At 41.5% G+C, this 17,279-nt stretch overlaps 1 protein-coding gene and 1 long non-coding RNA gene across 11 annotated transcripts; one reads left to right on the top strand and one right to left on the bottom strand.

Moving 5' to 3' along the window:
* Nucleotides 1-4,057: 4,057 nt before the first annotated feature.
* Nucleotides 4,058-8,442, bottom strand: LOC127771438 (uncharacterized). Of its 9 annotated transcripts, none has more exons than XR_008017143.1 (8): nt 7,311-8,442; nt 6,739-7,085; nt 6,551-6,647; nt 6,388-6,453; nt 6,086-6,307; nt 4,915-5,047; nt 4,478-4,651; nt 4,058-4,393 (listed from the first exon to the last, which is right to left on the bottom strand). It is a non-coding gene; the product is annotated as an uncharacterized LOC127771438 (long non-coding RNA). The 9 variants fall into 9 exon arrangements; XR_008017144.1 differs by having other exon boundaries at nt 6,739-6,814; nt 6,894-8,439; XR_008017145.1 differs by having other exon boundaries at nt 6,739-6,814; nt 8,001-8,439.
* A 2,609-nt stretch (nt 8,443-11,051) lies between these two features.
* Nucleotides 11,052-13,757, top strand: LOC127770012 (protein RKD5). Of its 2 annotated transcripts, none has more exons than XM_052295680.1 (5): nt 11,052-11,208; nt 11,367-11,643; nt 11,820-12,019; nt 12,871-13,094; nt 13,257-13,757. In XM_052295680.1, exons 1-5 carry the CDS (start codon nt 11,139-11,141, stop codon nt 13,452-13,454), a joined length of 969 nt encoding a protein of 322 aa, XP_052151640.1. In that variant the 5' UTR covers nt 11,052-11,138; the 3' UTR covers nt 13,455-13,757. The 2 variants fall into 2 exon arrangements, with proteins under 2 accessions (XP_052151640.1, XP_052151638.1); XM_052295678.1 differs by having other exon boundaries at nt 13,206-13,754.
* Nucleotides 13,758-17,279: the final 3,522 nt, after the last annotated feature.

Raw genomic sequence — 17,279 nt, 5'->3', positions numbered from 1 at the left:
CTAGGACAAAATCTGGTATTTGATCTGTTGTTGAGAGTGAACTCTGAACCAGTTGCTTGATTGACTTGCCTATCTTGAGCTGACAGGCATGATCCCAAAAACCAGAAGCATTAGCAAGACACATAAAATTGAGCCTAAAGCCACCAGCAATTGTCATTCTGCATCATATTTTCATTCAATTTGTTGTCCGACGTTATTGGAAGTTTCTGTTGGGACAAGATTTACTATCAACAAGAAGAACAATATCATCAACTAGTCATTATTCTTGAAAATCTTGAACAAACCTAGCTTTGCCTAGAAACAAAATTGTTCTGATGGCTATCAAATATTTGTCAAGCATCTCTTTATGTGTCCAACTTCACTCATCAGAAGAAAGGCGACATGGCGAACCGGAGTCTGAAACTCCGGACCATGCAACACATAATCCACCCATATCATGAATTGATGCTGGAATTCAGACTCGTGGTCATCCAAAACTGGCTTCAGATCTATTGGTGATCCGCAGCGAATAGAAACGTCAACTGCAAGCATGATGTTTGTAAATCTATTATTTTTCTAGGGCTACTTACCTCAAGTGGAAATGGATACGAGAAAACGTACGATATGCCATTTTCTAGGTTGGGTTCGGATAAAATGCCACTCAATATAATGTACCGAATAAAACACCAATCAATATATTACCTACCGGATGAAATGCCACTTTGAAAATTTTTGTATCCAAAATATCCCTAGAGAGAGGGAGAGGGGAGCGCCAGGAGGGCCGGCTGGGTAGCGGTGGCGGCAGCCGGCAGGGACGACGGGGGAAGGAGGACAGGACGGAGGAAGAGGCGACGGCAGTGGAGCCTCAGACCATCGTCCCCGTCGCCTCCTCCTCCTCCCCCTGCCCCCGCCACTGCCGTCTATCGGCGAATGCGCGGGTAGGTGTGCTCACCGCCCCGTCCTCATTCCCCACGTCATCGCCTCCTCCTCCCATTGCCCCGTCGTCCTCGCCCGCCGCCCTGTCCTCCTCCCCCCGTCGTCCCCACCGGCCGCCGGTGCCCGGCCGGCCCTCCCAGTGCTCCCATCTCCCCCCCCCCCCCTCTCTCTCTCTCTCCCTCCCTCCATTTTGGGCACAAAAATCTTCAAAGTGGTATTTTATCCGGTTGGCAACGTATTGAGTGGTATTTTATCCGGTGCATTGTATTGAGTGGTATTTCATCCGAACCCAACCTAGAGAGTGGCATATCGTCCGTTTTCTCGGTGACGACACCATTTTAAGAGCGGATATATGACACAACAACTCTGTTGCATGCACTCAACGTTGTGTATGCTACTAAATATTCTTTTGCACCATGTGGAGTACAAGGCATGCTCTAATCCTTTCAATTTTATGGGAAAATTAAGCATTGTCAACCAACTTTACACGGTCTCTTTTTCCCCTTCTTTTTCTCATTGAGAAGTGTATATACCCATATGTTTTTCTATTATACTACTTGGCAGTTGCCAAAGAAAAGAAGAGTGAGGAGTTGGCTCTTCCATTTGCACTAGTAATATATGTCGGTATTTTACAACAAAATATACCTACATAATCTATTATATTATTAAAGAAATAGAAAAAAGAACCTCCACGTTCGCTCTCATGGTCTAGAAATTATCACATTAATCGGAGAAAAAGAAAAAAGTAGAGTCCATATAGAAATACAATTTAGAGATAGCTGAAATTCGGAATTCAAATTAAAGAATATTAGAAGAGAAGACTAGAGTCCATATAGAAATACAATTTAGAAATAGTTGAAATTCAGAATTAAAAAATAAGGAATATTAGAAGAGGAGTCTAGAATCCATATAGAAATACAATTTAGAAATAGTTGAAATTCGGAATTAAAAAATAAGGAATATTAGAAGAGAAGACTAGAGTTCATATAGAAATACAATTAGGAAATAACTGAAATTCGGAATTAAAAATAAGGAATATTAGAAGAGGAGACTAGAGTCCATATAGAAATACAATTAGGAAATAACTGAAATTCGAAATTAAAAATAAGGAATATTAGAATTAGAGTATAGAGTCCATAGAGAAATACAATTAGGAAATAATATAAATTTGGAATTAAAAATAAGGAATATTAGAAGTAGAGTATAGAGTCCATATAGAAATACAATTAGGAAATAACTGAAATTCAGAATTAAAAATAAGAAATATTAGATGTAGAGTATAGAGTCCATATAGAAATTCAATTTGGAAATAATATAAATTTGGAATTAAAAATAAGGAATATTAGAAGTAGAGTATAGAGTTCATATAGAAATACAATTAAGAAAAAAATAGAAATTCGGAATTAAAAAAAAAGGAATATTAGAAGTAGAGTATAGAGTCCATATAGGAATTTAAAACTAACTAAAATTTGGAATAAACATAATACAATTAAAAGTAGAGTTTAGAGTCCGTATAAAAATACAATTTACAAATAACTAAAATTCGAAATTAAGAAAAACATGAGAAGAAAATTTTAAGGTCAATATAGGAATACGAAGATAGGAATACAATTTAGAAGTAACTGAAATTCGAAATTAAAAATTAAAGAATGTTGAAAGATGAGTTTAGAGTCCACATAGAAATACAATTAGAAATAAAAAATTTATAAATAAAAATAAATAATATTGGAAGAAGAGCATAGAGTCTATATAGAAATACAATTTACAGAAAATTGAGAATTTTAAAAAAGAAGTATTAAAAGACGAGTCTAGAGTCCATATAAGAATATATATAATTTACAAATAACTAAAATTTGATATTAAAAATAATTAATAACTAACATGTATATAAAATATAATATGAATAGTACACATTAGTAGTTTTGTAAAGTTATTGCAAAATTTAAAATTATGTAGTCATTTAAATATATTTGAATAATATAATGAGAAAACATACGTGCTATTATATGAGAGAAAATATAATGATGCTAGCCGCGCAATCTGCGTGGGCCACCATGCTAGTTGAGGATTGATTGGGTGGGTGGATTGAGAATAAAACGCCGATGCTTTACAACAGGTCATGTCTATATAATTAGAGATTAACTGGATAGGTGAATCGAGGATAAAACGCATGTTATATTGGATTGGTTGGGTGAATCAAGGTTACGCGCACACGAGAGAGAGAGAGCACGAGCACATAAGGAGGAGGATGGAAGAAAGATAAGTAATACTCCCTCCATCCTAAAACAAGTAGAGTTTTGTACTGTTAATATCCAATATTTGACCGTTCATTTTATTTGAATTTTTTTTATGATTAATATTATTATTATTAGATGATAAAATATAAATAATAATTTATGTGTGACTATCTATTATATACCAAAAGTCCATTATCTACAAACGCTCCCAAGCTACCACGTGGCCTCCTACAAACTCTCATAAGCCGCCACATGGCGTTCTAATAAATTAGGAAAAAAAAGGGTGGACCCACTAATTAATTTTGCCAATTAAATCTCCATCTAAAAGAAAAAAAAATCTGGTATCCCCACCACCGTACGCACGCACGTACACGTACTCCTTTCCCCTCCACACCCTCCGAACTCTCCCCTATTCTCCTATTTTTTTAGCTAACTTCTCCTATTTTATAGCCAACACTTAATATATAAAAATGATAATAATCGATTATCTAAATCTACATAATTCTCAAGTTACATATTTTTTTCTCATTTTTTCAACTGGTGTGTTATTTATCAATTAAATACCAAATTCAAGATCTATATTACCCATATTTTGTTACTTAAAAATTAAAAATTAGATCACTCTATCTAATTATTGAGTTTTTATATGACTAGTTAGGTGCCCGTGCGTTGCAACGGAAAAAAATAATACGTTAATTTCAAATCACACTGGCTTATTTAAATCATATTTCACTGTTTTACAAATACTAATAGTAAGCCACCCCAATATAAAGAGACCGTATAAAATATATCCAGATCGTACGAGTTTAGGTAAAAAGGAAGCGGATAAGTGCAATATTCATTTCTCATGGGTGATTTACGTACAAAAAAAAAAGATAGCATGGAGGACCATGGCATATGCAGAATAGAGCAGAGAAAAGGTTGTATCTTTATTCAGTTGTACATGCATCATCTCACAATCTTGAGTTAAATTTGCTCTGTGCTTGAATAGATGACTGGCAATGGCACAGTAAGATTGTGCCCGATCAATCTGCTTGGATAGTTCTACATCTGCATTTGCTAAAATCTGATTCTACATCTGCATTTGCTAAATCTGATTCTACTTCCGCTTCAGACTAACAGGTCATGAATATTCGCCTAATATAGTTTCTTTGTCTGATCAAGTTCAAGAAAGTCACTTGACATTTCATTTAATTAACAGCTCATCGAGAACAGCCTGAAGACACGTCAAAAATCCCCAACTGCATGTTGTGCACCAAAGTCAGGTGTGAACATAAGTTTGAAGCCAAAACAAAATGGATACAATTCAGGTTTCAGTTGAGCACCTGCGCTGCGATCAACACATCCTACCTCTGCACCATTGCCGATGCTACGTCCTTCCCTGAGCACTCTGCGCAGAGCATGCCATCGTCGTCCATGCCCTTCTCTGCAGAGTGGGGAGGGCGGAGCATGGGGCAGAGCGGGTGGAGGGAATCGGCACCCCTCCTATTCTTTTATTCCTGCATCAAGTGAAACACATTTATCGTCTTGATAAGTAGAAATGAGCAGGATTTTACAATAGGTCAATATCTGAAATAGCATTATATGTCTTTCTTGGTAATGGCATGTAGAAGATAGGCTCATCAATAATTTTGAATTTGTATTTTCTGTACTATTATTATCTAAAAAAATTCTTTACTATTGGTCATCAACACATAAAGCAAAAACTTAAAGTCTGAAGGCTGAAGCTGCGTGATATAAATATACTTATAACGAATATTACCATGATCTGATAATTGTTGAGACATGACTCATGAGAATTCTCCTTTTCTTTCTCTGCAACTCAGAAATAGAGTAATTTATATATTTCGAATGTATGCAGCCCATTGGATGTGTTAAGCTGTAGAACCTTAGATCTGCAATTTCCATTTGCATTTGGAAGGTGTAACATCCAGAGATGGTCTATTTTACAAGGAAAACACAATTGTAGTGCAAGAAAGAGTCAAAATCCACAGTGCCCAACTATACATGTTCAAGCTTACAGGAGAATCTAGTTTTCCCAAATCGATCTTAAACCTAATAACAAACTGCAGCCATGTCATATCAGACCAACATCAGCGAGCTTAATACCATAAATTAACTAATTTCTTTCAGTGGCGGCATAGAATTTGACATTTTTATTGGCCTCTATTGAGTCTATGCGTAAGCCGCCATAGTTCTTGGCCAAACATTAGTTATATGCAGCCAGTACATAGTGACCAAAAACACATAATCCATTGTGCATAATAGTACCACAACCTGCTATATATATATATATATATATATATATATATATATATATATATATATATATATATCAATTTCAACAATGGTGCCCGGGCACCATGGAGCACCAAACAAATTTACTATATATATATATATATATATATATATATATATATATATATATATATATATATATATATAAATAACAAATCCTATATATATATTATTAATACATGTTTGGTAGGATCAAAAGCAATCAAAAAATGTAGAATTCAGATAATGGGCGTGGAGTTGCGTGGGTTCAGAGATGGGCGTGGAGGTGGACCAGCGATCGACAATGTATCTACAATATATGAAATACTCTATTTGTATCAACAATAGATATGTGCACTAATTCATGAAAAATATTTTAAATATGTTTTGACATATTATTGCATTGTTTAATCACCAAAGACTTCCAGAGATTAAAGGTACTTGAAATCAACAGATCAGGAGCCAGGTTGGTGGATTCCTCATTCACCTCAAGCTTTGATGTCAATATTTTTTTTCGAAGATCTGATCTTTCCCGCAATATACTCATGTGAGAATCTCGATTGAAGAATCGAACACACGCCCAACGATTTTGCAATTTCCTCCCTATATTTCTATTTGCATTTGGGATTTGTGGAGAAGAGGGACCAAAAACTGACCTGTATCTGTGGTCGGCGTAGTAGGGGAGGTTGGAGAGCAGCGTCTCATTGACATCGAACATCCGCATGCTGCGCCGTCACTCGTAGCCCGTGCTAGGCGGTCGCCTCCCGTGCAACGACCTCAACGTTGGAACAGTAGGCCAGGTCGGTGAGGAACTCCCGCATGTAGCCGGCGCACTCCTCAGACACGGACTTCCATGTCGCTGGGTTGTTTTCCTCCCCCTGTGTAACGGATTAATTTTCATATCCTAGCGGTAAAAATATTCAAAAGTTTTCGATAAATGATATAAAATTTTTCTCACTTTAGATTTTGCCTGCGTTTGTTCAAGCTCCTTTGCATGGATCTTCTCTACAGATTTTTGGTACAACTGAAAACAAGACAGAACTAAACCTGGTCAGCATAAGAGGGAAAAAAATGTAAATGAACATATGGATTAGCGCAATGCATTTTTGGGTATAATATACCTTCTTCCTCTTCTCAGCACGCTCCTGCAACCTGAAACTAAAACCAGTGGCAGCAGCATTCTAGTGTTGAGCCACTGCTCAGGGAGTATTAGTACTCCTGCAAGTATAAATGAGCATGTTTAATTTCTTATTAACAATAACACAGGAGATAAAAAGGAGCAACTATGAAGAAAATAAGAATGCTTTACGATGTGGTGGAGTGCACATCATCCTCCATTCTCTGGCAGAATCTGTTGCAAAGCATTCGTGGTGTTCTCGTTTGACCTGATATGAAAGATCAACCATTTCAGGCCACGCAAACACCAAACAGCGCCATTATGAACTATCAGCGGAGCGGCAATACCATTTTCTTTTTGGCAAGCATCACAACTTGGATGCACATTAATTGTGTTGGGCTAACTAAACAACAACTGAAATTGCAATCCAGAAGAAAGAAAAGGACGGCCAAAATTGGTTGGTGACAGATTGACACTCGCTCTTGGGCTTCAGAAGAAGCATCATATTGAGGTGTGCCCAGTGATCCAGATTTAACAGGCTATATCACATCACAGAAATCTGTAATTAATTTTTACTAAATTGCAACTAAAAATTGACAAAATTGTAACTTGTAGAATATCATTGAACTTGATGTCTAGATTATGTTCGGGATCAGGATGAAACAACAAAACAAAAAGGGAGCACACAAATCCGTATTATTTCCATGCCAAATTCCGAAATTGGCTTCAAAAAATCAAGGAAAAGGAATAAATTGGTAGGTCACCATCGATGTCGTAGGAGATTCAGGATCAGCGATGTTGATAAACGCTGGGATAGCCTCGTCGCCTCCTATTTACCCTCATCATGGTTGGGGAGGATGGCCGACATTGGTTGGTATGGCCTAGATGCCGCCTAGGTCAGTTCGTCCTGGGAGCAGCGGTGGCGGCGACGGGGAAGCGGCATGGCGAGGAGGAGGACGGGATGGGCAACGGCTGGGAAGCGGGGGGCGCTGGGATGGAGGCGTAAATGGGGAGGCGGCGCGGTGGATGCGAGCGCAGCAGCGACTGAGGGATGGTGGGCGGCGATGGGGTCTCGCTGGACTCCGGTGGAGATGTGGTGGGAGGATCGTGGGACGAGTCATGCGCGTGGATGGTGAACCGTGTGATCTGAAGGTGGATCCTGGAAGAGATGTGAGCCGTCACAGCCCTCCTCATAACCCGAACAGAAGCTAGACATCAAGACAATGACGGTGACGAGGACCTCGACCTCGCCCATCCAGATATGCGCCTTGGCAGGAGCTCGCCACCTCGACCGCCCACCACCGTGGACCTCGCCTCCTCGACCGCTGCCACCCTCGATCTGCTCCATCCACAGCTTCCCGCAACAAGCAACCGCGGCGTCGCCTGAGAGCGATTCACGGCGGTGACGACGCAGTGGCGCGGTGGCGGCGCGACGGTAGCCAGGGGCGACTCACCTCCCCACACTGCCGTCGCTCCCGCCCCTCAGATCCGACATCGACGCGGTGGGGGAGGACGGCGATGGCGGCGCTGGGTCGGCGACGTGGTGGGGGAGGACGGCGATGGCGGCGTGGTGGGGGAGCGACGCGGTGGGGGAGCGACGGCGATGGCGGCGCTGGGGTCGGCGGCGTGGTGGGCGAGGACGGCGATGGGCGACGCGGTGGAGGAGGCCGGCGATGGCGGCGCTGGGGTCGACGGCGTGGTGGGGGAGCGACGGCGATGGCGGCGCTGTGTCGGCGACGCGGTGGGGGAGGACGGGGATGGGCGACGGCGGTGGATGCGATGGATGCGGCCGCGGCGGTGGATGCGATGGATGCGGGCGCTATCCCCCGATGCGTGAGGATGAGCCGAGGAGTTGGGTGCGGATCGTTGCGCCGTTGGATTTAGCTCATACTCCGCGTGTCTGTTCAGGGTCACCACTACGGAATTTTAAAGCAGTAGAGATTCTGTCAGTTAAAAAACAGAGGAGGTGAGGAGCGAGGACAAGTAGATACGTACGTACATGCATGTCTCACGTACGTTTCACGCCTTTTTATTTTTTTAAAAGATAATTCTAACTATATAAAATAATGGGTCTCTCATCTTTAAGTTAAAATCGATAGTTAGACTTATTTTAGATTTTTTTATGATTTTATCTGATTTATTATACTGTCACATGATGGTTAGTAGCGTTTGTAGAATCACACGTGGAATGTATATGTTTGGCGCTCTAATAAATTAGAGAAATCCTAGAAAATCAGAGAAAAAAACATTTAACCTTCAACTTTCACTTAAATTGGTTGACCCGTTATTTTAAATCGTTGGATTAGATCTATTAAAACTCCCACGTTGCTAATCTCCATCCAAAAAGAATAACGTACGTACGTATAGTTTGTACGATCGTCTCACTTTATGGAAAAAAAACTTAATTACCTGCGTCATATACTATGGAGAAAAACGTTAAGTCAAAAAATATATCAATAGTAAAATCAAAGAAATACTAATCAAAGAAAAAACATCAAACCGGCCGTCCGACACTTATGTGTTGTCAATAGCCTTTAAACTACGATTTTGCTAAAAATAATACTACACAGAAATAAGTAGGGGGCAAAAATTATAACTATTTTTTTCACCTCCTCCTTTATGTCCCTCTCCGTCCTTCCATGCAGGGTATAGTATTTACTATGCTATCGTAAATATTGCAAGGGTATACTTATGGTTGAGTTAAGGTAGCATCGGTGAAAGGCTACTGTAGGCAATGCATATAAAGGGACATACTAACTAATAGAATCATTTGTGGGTGTGCCAATAGTGAATTAAGTGTTAAATGATGTTATAGGCTGGTCTTTTGGGGTACGGCTACGTCGATGTGGGACTGATGTTTCAGGGCATTACATAAGAAAGCCTTGGCAGTTATAGTCGATTTTATCCGTTAAATAGACATTCATGTCTATTTTTAACGTTGTTATTGTATTATTCGATTGAAGTGGTATGTTTAGACTATTTATACATAGATGTGGAAATAAGTGATGAACATGTATTAATAATGTATAATTTATTTTAGTGGTATTAATGTCGTTTTATTAAAAATGCACATAGCTTTTGAAGCAAGAACAATAGAGGAGTTTATATATGACCACGACAAAGGAATTTTTATTTAAATATAAGAGATATTCTTATTCTTATCATATTTAGTAGTATATTAAAATCTACCATCTATTTTACGGTAAATATATATTTTTTATTGTTAGATAATTTACATTTCCTTAATTACAGTGTATACAGTGATGTATGATTTGTTTTACCATTCTTTTTCTTGAACAACAAATATTCTCTGGCTTATATCCCACCCTTAGAGTGTTTGCAATACAGCCCTACGATACATACCCGCGCGAATGCGCGGGCTACCTTGTTTTTTTAAAAAAAATTATAAAATTTTCAAATAAGACGAACGATCAAACATTGGACACGTATACTCATGGCTACACTTACTCCCTCCATCCAAAAAAGGATTTATATTCTAGTATAATGAATCTAGACAGATGTATGTTCGAATTCGTTATACTAGAATATGTCATATTTGATATTAAATTGGTTTTTTATTGGACCAAGAAAGTATTTTGAACAGAGGGTAGTAGTATAGATATATACCGGATACGCCGCCTGTGCAGCCGTCCCGGTGTAGTGGCGTCACTGCCACAAGACTGGCCAGCCCGTTGGCTAGCCGCGAGTTTTGCTGCTCTCACGAAAAGACGAGAGCAATAGGCGACTTTGCTGCACAGCGCTCGCCGGTGCATGAGAAGTGTAGAAGCTGTGAAAGCAAGAGGACAGACCACCCCAACTAACTCCATGCTCCTCCTTTCTCTCGCTGTGGCAGCGAAGCTCTGAGCTACCCTCTCCCTCTCTCTCTCTCTCCTCATCACGCTACCTGACCATTCAGCGTAGCGCCATCTGGACGCTGCCCCCGGGTTCTCTCTCGCGCGTCGCGTGCCTCGTCTCATGCGCTGTATGCTCTGCTCTGCCTCTTCTCGTCTCGTTTATCCGGTGACTCTAGTCTCTTGTGTGATACGGACCAAATAGGGAGAAGGCACGGTGTTCTTGGCTGCCTTTTTTCTCCTCGAATTACGAAAGGTCCTCTGATTTATGCACGGTCTAGCTACATCTACATGGTTCCTGCTCCTTTTGATCGGTTTTGCCCTGGCGTGCCAGCAACCGAGAAGATGACCAGGAAAGCTCCAGGTAATCAACGCGAATGCTTTGCTTGTGATTCAATGATGCACAAAAGAAGAACACAATTAAGTTAGCAAGTACTGAAGGATACAGATTTACACATGGGGATAAGCATTTATGAGCCGCTGTAAGCCACCCCAAAAAGGCAGAAAATTGCAGCTTGTTATTACTGCTATCTTGTTGAAAAGAAGAAGCATTTGTCGAAGCTTCCAAAAACGCAAATGGCAAATGCCAAAGCAGTAGTACAGCTAGCTGAGCCTTGAGTAGTGAGAGGTGAAACAGGCAAGGCGACACGCCGAGCTCATCACCCTCCTCTTTGTCGCAGCTTTACCTCAATAGCAAGTCCCACAGCTAACCAATCCTTCTCCGCGCCCGCTTCTTCTTCCATGGACGCCGCCGCCGCCGCCGTCTCCACCCTCTCCGCGCTCGCCGTCTTCGCGAGCACCCTCGACCACGGTGGCTCGCCATGGCTCTCTTTTCTTCTTGATTAGTTGATTTCCTCATCGGCTTCTTCTTCTTCTTCTTCTTCTTCTTCTTCTTCTTCTTCTTCTTCTTCTTCTTCCCGGCCGTCGCGTGACGTAGAACGGGTTCTTTCTTGTGTCGATGCATTGCAGGCGCCGTGAGGAGCGTGCACGGGTACAAGGTCTACGGGAGGGGAGGGAGGCGGAGGTGGGAGAGGTGGGTGGAGAGGGAGTTCGTCCTCACCCCGGCGTCGTGCCGCGAGGTCCCGGCCCCCGTCGCGCCGCCACGGATACTGCCGGCGGAGTGGCGCGGCCGGCCGGCGTACCGCGAGGGGCAGGTGGTGGCGGCGGGAGCCTGGCGCTGCATTCTGGCCTTCGATTCCGCCGCCGCGCCGCCGCGCACGCCGCCGCCCGTGCTCTCCCCCTTCCTGTACGGTGATCGCATCGCATATAAACAACGAACCGATTCCGACGCACGGTCGTTGCACGATTTTGATTGCCTCCACAACTGCTTCAGTTTGCAATCTACTCCTATCATCCTATCACTGAGATCAAGTGTTGAAAGCTTCGGTTTTGTTTTCTCTTCTTCTGTTTTTATCTTTTCAGGAATCCGAGGTTGATGTGTGTGCCTTCCCTGTACAACGACCTGGAAAAGGTGTTTCGGTTTCAGAATGTAGAGAAGATCCCCAAGCTCATGCAGTGTGATTCGGAGGAGAAACTGAGCAGTTGGGATGCACGGGATAAAAGTTCTGATGAGGTTCATGCATCAGAGTCTGATTCTGATGATGATCTCCAATCTGGTGAAGGTGATTGATCCCCTCCACTGGAATCTGTTGGTAACTGTAAATTTGGTTAGCAATGCATTCTCTCTGTTTCTCAGTGGGGGTTGCTACTGATCAGCTGGTACAACATCTTATTCTACTTTGATTCTCCCTAGTAAAGAAAATTGGTGGTGGAAAAATAGAGAAATGCTTCAGATTTTCATTCTAGTTTGTAGCAGCCAAACTTTATGGTCGAGGAAAGGGACAGGTAGAGTGAAACTGGCATATCCTTAAGACGGTTTGGCATTGCTGTTTGGTTGCAGGAATGTTGATTAGATTCCCAGGAATCATGGAGTAATCCTAACTAATTTCCATGTTTGGTAAAACCACCTGGAAATGTAAATCAGGAAAATAGGATTCGGTGTAAACAAGATCCAAGTAATGCGTGGCATTAGGATTCCTTTTTAAACATGTGTCTACCCTGGATTACCCACTGGACGGAATCTTGTTGAACTTTGTTGACACGTGCGCTCCCAATAATGCTGCATTCGTTACTACCTGATTCCCATGGTTAAGGGCAAATGTCTAAGGGAAATTATTTCCCACCCCTCTTTAAATCTTAACCATTCATTCTCCCTCATCCATTTAATCCTAACCCTTCATTCATTTCCCAATCCCAATTCCACCCCTCATTTCCCATTATCCAAACACACCCTAAGATTACCATCCATCTCAATTTCCTGTAACCAAACATCCAAAATTGTATTGCTCATTTCAAAATTTTAAAAAGCATATATACCTTTCAGAGGTTTGAGATTTCATATTGTTTGGATTGTTTCGTGCTTCCTTTCTATTTACTTGAAAGGTTACAATTAATCTCTATGGGATAAATGCAGAAGAAAAGCCAACAGTTCAGAAGCAGCGGAGAGCTAACAAGAAGCATATAGCCAGCATTACTCTAGTTGACATAGCTCAGTACTTCCATCTCCCAATCAGAGAAGCATCAAGGACTCTGAAGATCGGAGTCAGCATACTGAAGAGGAAATGCCGGCAATATAACATACCCCGCTGGCCTCACCGGAAGATCAAGTCCCTTGACTCCCTCATTCAAGATCTTGAGGTAAATCTGGCAGCACCCTCCATGTATAATTCAGTTCTTCACCTACGAAATTGTTTTTACTACTAGACATTGATGCAGTTCTGACACCAACACATCACATATTTCCTACAGTATGTGATTGATGATGGTGATGATCATGATGACACGGGAGATGATGTGCAGCAGGAGAAGCACAAGCAGACGGCAGAGGAGAAGCAGGAGGCGATCATGGCGCTCACAAGGCGGAAGCAGATGCTGGAGACCGAGAAAGAGACCATCCAGCAGATTCCTGCCATGGACCTGAAGGTAGAAACCAAGCAGTTCAGGGAAGATGTTTTCAAGAGGAGATACAGAGCAAAAAAAGATTTAGCCAACGATTAGCTTTGCTCTCTCTCTCTCATGTGTAGCAATGTAGCATGTAGGAAAATCATTAGACAGTAGGAACTGGTGGCCGGTGCGTATCAAAACTGGTCAACTGTATCCGGTTAACTTTACCTGGTGGGAACAGATTATAAGTGAACATTGTTTACCGCCAGCTTCTCAACGTCAACGGGGTGATGTTGGTGGTTGTTTTGTTTCAGTTTTTCTATGACTACGTCGTTATTCATCTGTCCACATCTGTCCACGAATATAAATGTTTTAAACGTTTAAAATTTATCTATAAATATTAGAATTCCTAGAGTCCTATTGCCGGATCAATTTAAATTTTAAGTGAATTGCACTTTAGGACACCTTTTGTTACCTACATTTCACTTTGGATCACCATCTATCAAATCTTTTTACTCTGGGCTAGCTTATTTCTTTACCTTTGTTGCGTGAGCTGCATGTAAATAGGGAATATCATCAGCATGAGAGTGCCAATGTGCTTGATTCTGTTGTGCTCACAAAGAGAGTTTGGGTGGTCCAAAATACAAAAATGATAAAAATACCTAGTTCATGAAAAAAATGGATATATGGTGGTCCAAAGTGAACTAGGGTAATAAAAAAGTGACTCAAAGTGTAATTCGCTCTTTAAATTTTGATTTCAATCTTATCCCGAAATCATCCTTATTTAATAATAGAGCACCAAAGTATTTTCTTCTCAATATATAAATAACTATATTTGTGAACGGATGGAGTATCACACATGATAAACTTATGACAAACATAACTATGTATGTTTTGCCCAGGTGGATTGAATCCTCCACGCCTCCACCATGCCAACTTCGATACTCCAAACACCCCCGGCATGCCAACTAATTTATGTTGCTTATATTAAATAATTTAAACATTATAAGGTGTCGGATAGACCTGCCGGGGTTTCAAAACCCAAAAAAAGAAGGAAAAAAAAAAAGAAAAGGACGCTGGCTAGACCTACTACCAAACGGTCATTGCACGCCGAAAGGAGTTTTATTTTAGAAAAAAAAAGAGTAAATTGACTTGTATAATCAACTTTTCATCCTAGAGCTCAAATGTCACACATACATCGATAGTATAGTACTCCTCTAATTCATATTATAAGATATTTTATTTTTTTCTAAACGGATTAACTTTAACTAAGTTTATAAACAAATACATTAATATTTTTAACACAAAATAACTATTAGTTTTAATAAAAATAATTTAGTATTATAGATGTTGCTATGTTTTTTATTAAATATAGTCAATCCTGGAAAAGTTAACATGTAAAAAAAGTCAAAACCGTTTTATGATGTGTATCCGAAGGAGCCAGCAGTAGTGAAGTGCGAGTACGAAAAAGATAGAGGCAAGTAAAACGACACGACCCAAAAAGAAAAAAAAAAACAAACACACGACAATTATGAGCACCAGGCTGATCAAATAAGCAGGATACTCTGAATGACAAAAACGACGGATTCACCGGGCATAAATCACCTGTTTCATTAGAGTAAGAATAATAGTCAACTATAAATTTATATGGAAAAAAATAAAAGATGAGAAGCGTTGGCTCTTATGAAAAACTAGATATATATACATGCTCCAAGATACTTACATTGAATTTATAATGAGAGAAAAATAAGAGAAAAAGAAAAGAACCAACCTATTATACTATATTTATTTAAAATAATTGTAATTGAGAAGAAAGACTAGTGGTTAAGGGTAGAATAGAAAGAAATTTAAATAAGAAGTGATTGATGGGATAATTAATACTCTATTGTGATAATTATTTTTGGAAATTTAAATTCTAGAAATATAATTATTATGGAATGGAGTTAGTATATTAGCTTTTGTATAAGAAAAAGGTAGTTATCTATATCACTCCGTATTAATTAAAACTTACACTTAATATACGCCCAGGCCCAGCCGGCTGTAAGTCTGCAACACAAACAACCCGTGTCCGTGTATACGTGTAGTCCGCTGTCCGCGTGATGTTATTGTTACCAGTTGAACCGCGTATATAGATCGCGTCAGCGTGCGCGGGGAATATATTAATCAACCTGAAGACCTCCATCGTAAGTGAAAAAATCAACGTTAAGACGATTTTAATACTCCAAACAGGCGTGGTTATGTTCGTTTCATGCGGTTGGGAACCCAACTCCCTGTATAAAAAACGGAACAGTCCATTAATGTGTAATTAATTAAATATTTACTATGTTTTAAAAAATAGATTAATTTGATTTTTTTAAGCAACTTTCGTATAAAAACTTTTTATAAAAATGCACCGTTTAGCAGTTTAAAAAACGTACGCGTAGAAAACGGGAAAGAGAAGTTGGGAACCTGTCCAAACGAACAAACAGAGCCTAAACACACGAGAGTTGATTAATTAGCGCCGTAAAAGTGTGAAACGGTGGTACCATTAAAGTTCGCCGGCCGTGTCAACGCTTTTAATAAGTTACTAATTAATAACCTGAGATTGATTAAGTGCTAATAGCAAGTTTAATAGTATAGCCAGCTACTAGCTCCAAATCATCTATAGTCAATTTAATAGTTAATTTATACAATAGTTATCTATAAACATATGCTACACCAGTAATATCTAGTCCCACCTATCATACACATTATGTTTATGTCTAGTTTGTGCTATAGTTGGCTATAAATTTGTAACCTGCTATTCTTATCTTTTCTTATTTATCTCCTCGATATATGTTTATAGCTGGTTTATAGTATGCTATTATATCTTCTCCGATAGTGACAGATCGACTACGAGGAGATGGCAATCTGCATCATCAGATATTGAGGTCTTTGACCAAAGTCACCAAACTAGCCAAACATGACAGATCGACTAAAAGTATTACCTTTTTCTTTTTTATCTCGATCCGTCAAAGCCGTAAACTTTTCACGAAATCCAATCGGCCGGAATGAGGTTAAAGCTCAAACCTGTGCAGCAAAAGTGCAAAAGCACTCGTAATTTGTTAACGTTAATTAGTAGTGGGGGTAGGCTTTCATCCGGTGAAGCTCATAGGGTGTGTTTGGATAGAGGGATATGGGTGGATAGGACATGGCCGCCTATTTTTTATGGGTGTTTGGTTGCTGGGCAGGGGTGGGATGGGGCGGCCCGGGGAGGAATATTCCCCCCAGATGTTGGATGGGGGGATCCGGCCGATTTGTCCGGATCCAGCCGCCTAAGCGCCCGGGCAAGCTGGACGAGCGAGGAAGGCGGTCCCGTGACTCGTGTCACCCCGGGCGCTGGCGCGGGACGGCAGGATGCGGGCGCGGCGGCTGGCGCTGGCGCGGCGATGAGAGAGGAGGCAAGCCGGCGACGACGACGACGGTGCGGGCGGTGATAGCCGCGTCGGCGGGAGGCGGCGGCTGGCGGGAGGAGGCGGCCAGCGGGAGAGTAGGCGGCCGCCGGCGGGGGAGGCGCGAGCTCGGAGACGCCTGCCGGTGACGACAACGACGCGGACCCGACGACGACGACGGTGCAAACCCGACGACGACGACGATGCGGACCCGACTACGACGACGGTACGGGCACCGAGAGCGCTTCGGCGGGAGGCGGCGGCGCCTGCGGCCAGCGGGACAAGGCGAGCTCGGCAACGAGAGAGGAGGCGAGTCGGCGACGACCGGATCTGGGGGGCGCCAGTGAGAGAGGGCGAGCGGCGGTGGCCAGGGAGAGAGGAGGTGAGGCGGCGGCGGGAGAGAGAGGAAGCGCGGCGGCGGGGTTGCTGGCGAAGACCTTCGGCGAGGGGCGGCCGGCGATTCCGAGAAGGATTTTTTTCCTTTTTTTTCTCCTTCCCTTTTATTTCTTTCTGCTTTTTTATTTCTATT

The sequence above is a fragment of the Oryza glaberrima genome, chromosome 4, assembly GCF_000147395.1.
Source record: "Oryza glaberrima chromosome 4, OglaRS2, whole genome shotgun sequence".
NCBI classification, from domain to species: Eukaryota; Viridiplantae; Streptophyta; class Magnoliopsida; order Poales; family Poaceae; genus Oryza; species Oryza glaberrima.
The sequence above is the reverse complement of the archived record's forward strand: the minus strand, read 5'-3'. Positions and strand labels throughout refer to the sequence as shown.